Genomic DNA, 9,386 nt, shown 5'->3' with positions numbered 1-9,386 from the left:
GTCACTGAAAACCCAAAACTACTTTTGGGGCAATCCAGTATATGCCTGACAGTGACTTCCCTGGTGGCTCAGAGAGTAAAGTGTCTCCCTGTAATGCAGGAGACTTGAGTTCAATCCCTGGGTCAGGAAGATCCCCTGGAGAAGGAAATGGCAACCCACTCCAGTATTCTTGCCTGGAGAATTCCATAGACAGTCCATAGGGGTGCAAAGAGTTGGACATGACTAAGCGACTCACACACACACACACACACACACACACACACACACTCAGTCTGTGAACCAGCAGCAGCTCCTATGAACTTGCCAGACCTGCTGTATCAGAATCTGCATTTTAGCAAGACTCCTTCCAGGTGATTCCTGGGAATTCTTCTACAAGGGAAATAAAATGCAGCAAGTATCCGAAAGTAGTCATTTGATAGACAAACCACTGAGTTACCTCAGCGGACTACACTCTAAACAGAATTTCATTATGAATTGAAATGATTTCGTACTTCAACATTAAAGCAACATCCCCAAGTAGAGACGAGGCAAGGTCCTGTAGATAGGCATTAGGACACTAGGTGAGGTTTTCTAGACTAGGGAGATTTCATAACCAGTATCCACTGATCTCTGCAGGTCCAGAGTTCCCTTCACCTCTTCAATCACGTTAATTCTCCCCCTTGGGTGATGTCTTCTTCAGAGGGCAGCTCAGACACGAAAACTGACCGTGAGTTCCATGAAGATGAGTCTGAATCCTTGCCAGACCTGGAAGGTAAGCAACCTCTACAAATTCATCATGAGCATCAAAAAGTGATTCCCAAACAGGAAATGTGTTCAATGCTGTCTATAGAAATGGTTCTTCCTCTGTCCAGTTTGCCAAAGAACTGAGTTCCAGGAATTTCCCTAGCACATTAAATTGTTGTTTTTTAGTCTCTAAGTCATGTCCAACTCTTTGCAACCCAATGGACTGTAGCCTGCCAGGCTCTTCTGTCCATGGAATTCTCCAGGCAAGAATACTGGAGTGGGTTACCATTTCCTTCTCCAGGGGATATTCCCCACCCAGGGATTGAACCTGGATCTCCTGCATTGCAGGTGGATTCTCTACCACTGAGCCACCTGGGAAGCCCAAGAACATTAGGTAGACAGGGACAGTTATGAAAAGTGTTGGAAAGGGACATATTAGGATTCAGGACCCCAGTCCTATCCTGAGTAGACACAATTTTCATACATACACTCTGATTTGAAAAACAGAACAAAACTTCAAAGCACTGCTTCTCCAATCAACTGGCTTACAGATACTAAACTCCCTAGACCACAAAAGGCAAAACCACAGGACTTCCCTGGTGGTCCAGTAGCTAAGACTCTGCACTCCCAATGAGAGAGGCCTAGGTTGGATCCTTGCTCAGGGAACTGGATCCTACATGCTGCAACTATAAGACCTGGTACAGCCAAATAAATAAATAAAATAAAATTTAAAAATTTCAAAGGAATAACCAGGAGTGAGATCTGTCTTGTTGAAAGTCTTACTTAGCCTTCCAAACCCAAAATCAGAAAAGGGACCCCTTTTTTGGACTGGAGGAGGTCTAGCTAGATCACCATTGGCAAAACTCTTGTGATTCCTCACCAAATATTCTGGGGTAGTGGGGGTGGGGATGGCTCTGAGAAGTCCCACTTTAAGGAATCAAGCTTAACAGTACTTAATTCAGAATCTCCCCAAATTATTGGACACAGAACCCTCTTAAGATCATTAATATGTTTCTGTGTGAGAGTTTTACAGATTGCCCTGTAGCAACTGCCAAAGTTAAGAATTAAGTCACCTCTAAGCCAATGAACTTACACCTTAGACTAATGGTGTTGCATTTGCTAACTTTTTGTCCTTGTTTCTTGTCATCAGCACAAGGCGCCCTGGCATCAGACCCCAGCCTTTCTTCTGTGGCTCCCACCCATTCTGGTGACCTTCCAAGGGGGTATGGATGGGAGGGGAGGGTGGTGTATACCTAAACCTCCTTTAAGAAGCAGGGAACTTTCTCCTGGCGGCATCTAAAACTGGGGGTGGGTGGGTGGAATTGACACCCAGCCTTTGCAATTTCTGCTTTGAAAAAATTAGCCTTTGGGGGAAGAATAAACCCAGGAAGTTGATACAGGACTTGGAGCTGGTGAAGGGCAGGAAATTCACATTTCTTGATAAATATGTGCCAAACTCCATGCTGAACTCTTGCCACAAGGGAATGTTTGTTTCCCATGACAACTTTACTGTGTGTGTGCTCAGTCATGTCTGACTCTTTGCCACCCCATGGACTGTGGCCTGCCAGGCTCCTCTGTCCATGGAATTTTCCAATCGAAAACACTAGAGTGGGTTGTCTTTTCCTACTCCAGGGGATCTTTCTGACCCAGGGATAGAACTCACATCTCCTGAGCCTCCTGCATTGGCAGGCGGATTCTTCACCAACTGTGCCACCTGGGAAGCCCAACTTTACTGGGAAAGTGTTATATTTCCACTTTTTTGGTAAAGACAGTGTAGAGAATATGCTATGCACAGGCCTGTACTATAATTAATGGGGCTTCTTTGAAAAATAAGAATGACTTTCTCATCACCTCCAGGCGAAGGGCTGGGAGCAGTAAAAAGTACATCATGGAAAGACATCTTGAAAACAATATGTTTAAGTACTGATGTGACTGATGGAAAACCATTAGTGACTGTTCCCATAACCAGAGCCTTGAGGGAGTTGTTGAGAAAGGGCGTCACTAGCCAAAAGGCTAAACAAAGTCATGAAAGGCCTGAAGGTTTGACATTGAGGACTGTGCATTGTATATCTTTATCCCCAATCTGAGATTGTAAAGAACAGATATCTCTAGAGCAGGAATAAAGAAGTAGAAGTTAACAATAAAAGGCATGCGAGGATTAGGATCTGGGTTTTGCCTGGAGTGGCATCAGCCCCCTGATCCCCACTGTATTTCTGAGTCTTCTTCTTTATTCTTCTGTGGCACCCTCTGGTCAGTTCGCTGTTGGGCTGGTCCCGACAGACAGATCATCAGAAGTGTGAGTAACTCATATAAGACATGTAGTGACAATTAGCAGAGACAGGATGATCAGCAGGTCTGCCTGCCTCCAAGTTCATGGTTCCTTCCATCACACACAACGGGAAGACCGCATTTTGAGTCCCAGAACGTATCCATGGGTCCCACACTTCCTTGTCTATAAAGTGCCATGAAAACCCAATGACAGAAAGAAAAGATGAACATTCACTGCTAGCCCAGCCAGTGATTGCCACTCTCAGTTTTGCTGGTGGCAATGATGGTTTGGTTGGTATTAAAAGCTGGACTCTTTTCCTGGACTGGCCCCAGTTCCTCTGGCCCTGATGTCCCTCAGAGACTAGGGAAAGTGATACACTGGAAGCTCCTCCCACCAGAAGCCCACTGATTGCCATTCTCTGCCGAGATGCCCTTGTTTCAAGTTCTCCCAACCTGCCCCTGGAACCCAGGCCCTGGTGTAAGACCTCTGGCCATTGACTTTGGGTGTAGAAGTTGCTGTTCCAAGACTGCAGTGGGGCCAGGCAAGGAAGGTCCTGTGAATGCTCCCTTAGTACTTATGCAAATGAGCACAGGATGACCTTCATTCAACTTTCAGCAATTGCAGGCCAGTGGGGGAGCAAGTGGGGCAACAGACTTCTAACAATTTTGATATACAAAGAACAGAAGAAACTGCAGTAGAAGGCAGCACAGGTTGCTTCAGGAACACAGAATACCAGTTTATGTTGAGGGGGTTGAATTGTGTTATATATCTCAGAGGAGGTAATGCCTGCACTGAATATCAAAGGAGAAGTTGGAATTACACTGGGAATAAAGGTAGAAAGCAATTCCAGGCAGAAGCAACAGTGTCAACAAACGCATAGAGGAGCATATGGAAGAGAAGGAGCTTGGGACTGAGGCATGAAGCCAGAGTGGAGGAATGACAGGAATGCAGGCTGAAAAAGCCAAGTGATGAAGACTTTGTCCACCTCCCTGAATGACCATGCCCTTATGATGTAGAAGAAGGTTTCCTCAGTTGGGCTGGCCTATCTTAGTGCTATCAAACTCAGGATGATTTCCTTTCAATGCGTGTCAACCATGTAGTGCATCCCTGATGCAAGTTTTGTAAAAGGTCAGTAGTATACTTCTCTTAGATCTCATAGGTACCAGAAAGTGTTGAACCACTGATTTTTAGCAATATTCCAGTACTTTTTATGCCATTTTTTGGTGTCAATCTATTTTTCCCTAAAAAAAGACAATTTGAACTTGGGGATACATGTAGATGCATCTTCAGTTAGTTTCGACCTTCATTGTTTTATTCGCCAACAAAAGTCACATATGGCTGGGGTCAGAAGTGCGCTTGGGGGACTTTCCTGGTGGTCCAGTAGTTAAGAATCTGCTTTGCAATGCAGGGAACACAAATTCAATCCCTGGTCAAGGAACTAAGGTCTCACATCCTGGGGAGCAACTAAGCCCATGCATCACAACCAAAGAGTCTGACCACTGCAATGAAAGATCCCACATGACCCAACAAAGATCTCATGTGCCACAAATAAGATCCGAGGCAGCCAAATTTTTTTTTAATGAAAAAAATTTAATAATAATTTAAAAAAAATTTTTTTAAGAAGAAGAGCCCTCTGAAGCACACTGATAATTTCCTCCAGACCCAGAGAGGCCACCTCAGTGAACTCTGACCCAGGGCTGATTCCTGAAAGCCTCACCCTGGGCCTTTGAAAAATATAGAATGAGTCAGAAATTAACCCCACACAAGCAGGCAATACCCGTAGTATGAGGTCTTGCCATCCTGCTGTCCTTCCCCAAACACAGACTGATGGCTGGGGCAGATCCAAGTAGAAAATGTCTCTCCTACTAAAGGATTGACAGAGGGCTTCAGGAGGAGGAGGTGGCATGTGAGTTAAGATGACAGGACAGGGAGGAGGCGGACCATAGGCAACAGGAGGAGGGTGCATACCATGGCTCCCGGTTGAAAGCATTATGTTTATAGCAAGTAGGAATCCAGACTGTGTTATGTCTGTATATAATTATATAGTACAATTTCTAATCTACAAGGTCATCTATCAATTATCATATTTTATATCTGTTGTTCTAGATAGACTCTATCATCAGTTCTATGTATGGGCTGCAACACCTGACCATCTTCCTTTATTTTATTCATTTATTTTTGCTGCTCTGGGTCTCCATTGTTGCACACAGGCTTTCTCTAGTTGTTGCGAGCAGGGGCAAATCTCTAGCTGCGGTGCACTGGCTTCTCACTGCAGTGGCTTCTCTTGTTGCCGAGTATGGGCCCTAGAGCACTTGGGCTTCGGTAGTTGTGACTCAGGGTTCTAGCGCACAGGCTCAGTAGCTGTGGCTCATGGGTTTAGTTGCTCCATGGCATATGAGATCTTCCTGGACCAAGGATCGAACCCACGTCTCCTGCACTGCAAGGCAGGCTCTTAAGCACTGGACCACCAGGGAAGCCCCAACACCTGACAATCTGATGCATGGTCACTGGCCCTATCATAAGTGGCACAGGGACAAGTTTCCAGTCTAGGATTGCCCCCCTCTTCTAAGCAGGGCTGCATTGACTGAATGCTCCAATCTCCCCCCACCAACAGGTTCAAGCAAATCCCTGGCCAATGTTGCAACTGGCCCCGCCCACTCAGGCTCCACAAGAGCAGACAGTCCCTCCGCATTTGGCTCCAAACTCTTGCATCTCCAGTTTCTCTCAATCCAAAGCTGCTGTTTTGGGGGCCTTCTTGCTTCACTTCATTACTTTCAGCCTTTCACCCTCCTCACCACTGGCCCCACTGGTGCCCAACATGGCAGGTATCTGTGCCACCCCAGCCTTTAGCATGGGCCCACCAGGGAGACGATGCGGAAAAGAGGGTTATCAATACTATTACTAGTAATGATGATGATGTATCTTTAGTACTGTCATGGATATATTACTTTTTTATGGTAATAATAATGAACTTTCCTTGAATCCCTCCTATCCCCCACACCAACCCTGTGTAAGGTAGCCTTTAGTAGCCTCATTTTCTGGTGGGCAAATGAGATTTAGTAACTTGTTCAGCTTGTAAATGTGGAGAAGGAAGTGGCAACCCACTCCAGAATTATTGCCTAGGAAATCTCATGGACAGAGGAGATTGGTAGGCTATAGTCCATTGGGTCTCAAAGACTCCGACACAACTATGCACACACACACGCATCAGCTTGTAAATGACTGAACAAGGATTGGACCCCGACTCAGTCTGACTTCAGGGTGCAGGGGTTAATCACTGAAGTTCGTTGATGAATGGATGGATGAGTTAGGATAGAAAGCTAATGAGAGGTATACATCTTGCCTAAGTCCGCTGAGAAAGGTGGGGACCTGAGGCCTTGTTAATGGTTTCTAATCTCTGGTACTGTTTTTCAGGTCCAAGAGTCAAATCTGTAACCTTTAAGAAGTGTAATATTCGAGACAGGAACCAGCAAGTTCTGGTTTTGGAAGGCGGGGTCCTCAAGGCAGTCCCAGACAAGGACGTCACAGCCCGAGGTGACTCTCAGCCTTGCTTTATTCAGCAGAAGTGGTTCTCATTCTCTCACTGCCCTCCTTGCCTGTAGGGAGGCCCTCCCCCATGGGGCAGCTCAGCACCTCCCTCCCCTGGGACCAGCAAAGGGCTGCCTCCTGGAAAGAGCACAGGGCAGCTGATGGCGGTTAGCAGCGAGGATGGGAATGTGGGCCCAGAGACCCCTGACTTCAAAGAAGTCCCCCTGGGAGGGCTGGGAGGAAGAGGAGCCAGAGGGACAGGGAGTGGGAAATTCCAAGAAGAGGGACATTCTTGGGTCCTGGGACAACCCAGGCCTGAGAATTTGATGACACTGCACAGGGAAACATGGCGGTTAAACCCAAAATGTCAACAGGAAAAAAAAAAAAGATCATTTTTCTCCTCTTGGGCTGATCCAGTTTCTGACTTTTTCCAAAGACTTTATTATTATTATTATTATTTATTTATTTTTAATTGATTGATGATTGCTTTACAATATTGGTTTGATTTCTGTCATAAATCAGCATGAATCAACCATAGATGTATGTATGTCTCCTCCGTCTTAAACCTCTCTCAACCCTATAAGTTGTTAGAGTCCCAGTTCGAGTTCCCTGAGTCACAGCAAATTCCCGCTGGCTATCTGTTTTACTTGTGTTAGTGTATATGCTTCCATGGTACTCTCTCCATTCATCTCATCCTCTCCTTCCTCTCCCCCACCCTTGTCCATAATTTCAGAGACTTTTTATATATCAGTTTCACACCGAAGAGTTGTGAAACCTATGAACGAGGGAAAGAATCATATTTTTTTGGCTGTCTCGAAAGGCGAGCTCTGTCTTTACTGTGACAAAGTCAAAAGGCCAAAGCATCCTTCTTTGCAACTAAAGGTAGGAGACCTAGGAACAAAATGTCCCCTGTCCTGCCACCCAGGAACGTGCAAAGCCTAAATGATAAGACTGAAAGCCTGAACTTTGACAACAACTGCCTTGATCTCTCCTTTTCTTCTTCCCAAGGTAGCCTGGCCACCTAACAAACTGCTCTGTGTTTCAGAAAAAGCACATCAAAGAACTGAGTTCACTGAAGGCTAAGGATTGTCTGCCTTTCACTTTCATCAAGGAACAGGTGGGTTCCTATTTCACTCTGGAGTCAGCTGCAAACCCAGGATATTTTATCTACACTTCCAACAAACCTGGACAACCTATAGGAATGACCAAAGAACTAGGGCAAGAAAAAAACATTCATTTTCAATTTCAAGAGACTAAAATGGAACTCAACACAGTGCAAGATTGACTATACCAACAGACTGAATATACCAACTGACAGTGGCCAGTTTGACAACAGTGTACAACCCTCAACTTCTAATAGCAATTGGCCTAGAAAGCCAAGCCAAGCCCATTGTGTTCAGTCATGTCTGGTTCTTTGTGACCTCATGAACTGTTGCGCACCAGGCTCTTCTATCCATGGGATTTTTGAGACAAGAATACTGGAAAGGGCTGCCATTTCCTCCTGCAGGGGATCTTCCTGACCCAGAGATCAAGCCCATGTCTCCTATGTCTCCTGTGTAGGAGGAGGATTACAGGTGGATTCTTTACCCACTGAGCCATTGGGAAATAGTCAAGGAAGAGTCAATGACTGCCAGCTTCTCTATTTTGGCACCCACTTCCAACTCAGGACCAATTAGGAAAAGACAGCTATGTTGCCCAAACCAAACACATAGATGACCCTCCCCCAGCTTCCCCATGGCAACAAATCCAATCAAAGCATACCTGGAGCCCTCCCTTTCTGCCTGCCCTGAATCTATGCCAAAAGCTATTGACAGTGGCTGACTTCCTTTGATACAGCCAACTCTGAATAAATAGGTGCCATTTCCGCTTGAATAGTCAAAGGAGGCAAGAATACAGAATATTGAAGAGACTCTTCAATAAGCAGTGCTGGGAAAACTGGACAGCTACACATAAAAACAATGAAATTAGAACACTTCCTAACACCATACACCAAAATAAACTCAAAATGGAGTTAAGATCTAAATATAACGTCGGACACAATAAAACTCTGAGGAAAACTTAGGCAGAATGATTTTGGACATAAATCACAGCAAGATCTTTTATGACCCACCTCCTAGAGTAATGAAAATAAAAACAACAACCAAAAAGAGGAGGAGCAAATAAGAAAAGATATCTCCTTGTAATATCTTGACTTTATCTTGGGCTTGGCTTCTACTGTCATTTATCCCTTTTGTGTGTATGGAGTTTGGGCTATAAAAATAGGGTGTGGTTAATTACAAAGGCTTAAATAAATTTCTAGAGATTGATGATCTCAGTGTCTGTGGGTTTGCTGCTTTCCTAAACACGGACGTGCAACCTTGCCCAGCTCCTTCTGTTTCTCAAGAGGTAGCCAGGCCATAATGATTATCTCCTCCAAGAGGGCAGCCTGGATTATGCAAGCTCAAAAATCATTGATGTGTGTAGAGGGTGAATGAAATCTAGGAAAACTGATCTAGTTGCCAACAGAAGAGGTTTAGTGGGGTTCAATGACAAGGGGTATATAGTAAGGCATTGTTTGTGAGTCCTCAGTGCAGGAGAGCAAAGCAGTGGGTGTGAACCGGTGGGAGGAGCCAGTGACAATGAATCCAGAGCAGGTAGCAGACAGAAGCTAGCTTCCCTTAGTCCCTTCCCTTAGCCAAGCAGGGTTTTCTTCCATCTTTGTTTGCCATCTGGTGGGCGCTGGTCTGAGTCTATCTTTCCCATGAAGGAGTCTGCTGACCAAGGCTAGCACACACCAACATTTTGAAATGTGCCTGCCCTTCTGGCTCTTATGCAGCCTTGGGTAATACATGGGCTGTGGCCACCAGTTTAGAAAGTGGATCAGAGA

General features: G+C 45.3%; 1 protein-coding gene across 1 annotated transcript; it reads left to right on the top strand.

Annotated features, from left to right (window-relative positions):
- Nucleotides 1-639: 639 nt before the first annotated feature.
- LOC120852254 (interleukin-37-like) lies at nt 640-6,692 on the top strand. The gene is made up of 4 exons (XM_040225686.1): nt 640-751; nt 1,874-1,930; nt 6,407-6,526; nt 6,595-6,692. The coding sequence occupies exons 1-4, from the start codon at nt 667-669 to the stop codon at nt 6,690-6,692; spliced, it is 360 nt and encodes a 119-aa protein (XP_040081620.1). The 5' UTR covers nt 640-666.
- Nucleotides 6,693-9,386: the final 2,694 nt, after the last annotated feature.

This window comes from Oryx dammah, unplaced genomic scaffold, assembly GCF_014754425.2.
Source record: "Oryx dammah isolate SB20612 unplaced genomic scaffold, SCBI_Odam_1.1 HiC_scaffold_25, whole genome shotgun sequence".
Taxonomy (NCBI): Eukaryota; Metazoa; Chordata; class Mammalia; order Artiodactyla; family Bovidae; genus Oryx; species Oryx dammah.
This window is presented reverse-complemented; position numbering and strand designations above follow the sequence as displayed.

Bases quoted from the DNA above. Each gene is read 5' to 3' on its own strand.
- LOC120852254 (XM_040225686.1), top strand. From the start codon at position 667: ATGTCTTCTTCAGAGGGCAGCTCAGACACGAAAACTGACCGTGAGTTC. The intron at 752-1,873 runs GTAAGCAACCTC...TCTTGTCATCAG, and splicing joins ATCCTTGCCAGACCTGGAAG to CACAAGGCGCCCTGGCATCA. The intron at 1,931-6,406 runs GTGACCTTCCAA...ACTGTTTTTCAG, and splicing joins TGTGGCTCCCACCCATTCTG to GTCCAAGAGTCAAATCTGTA.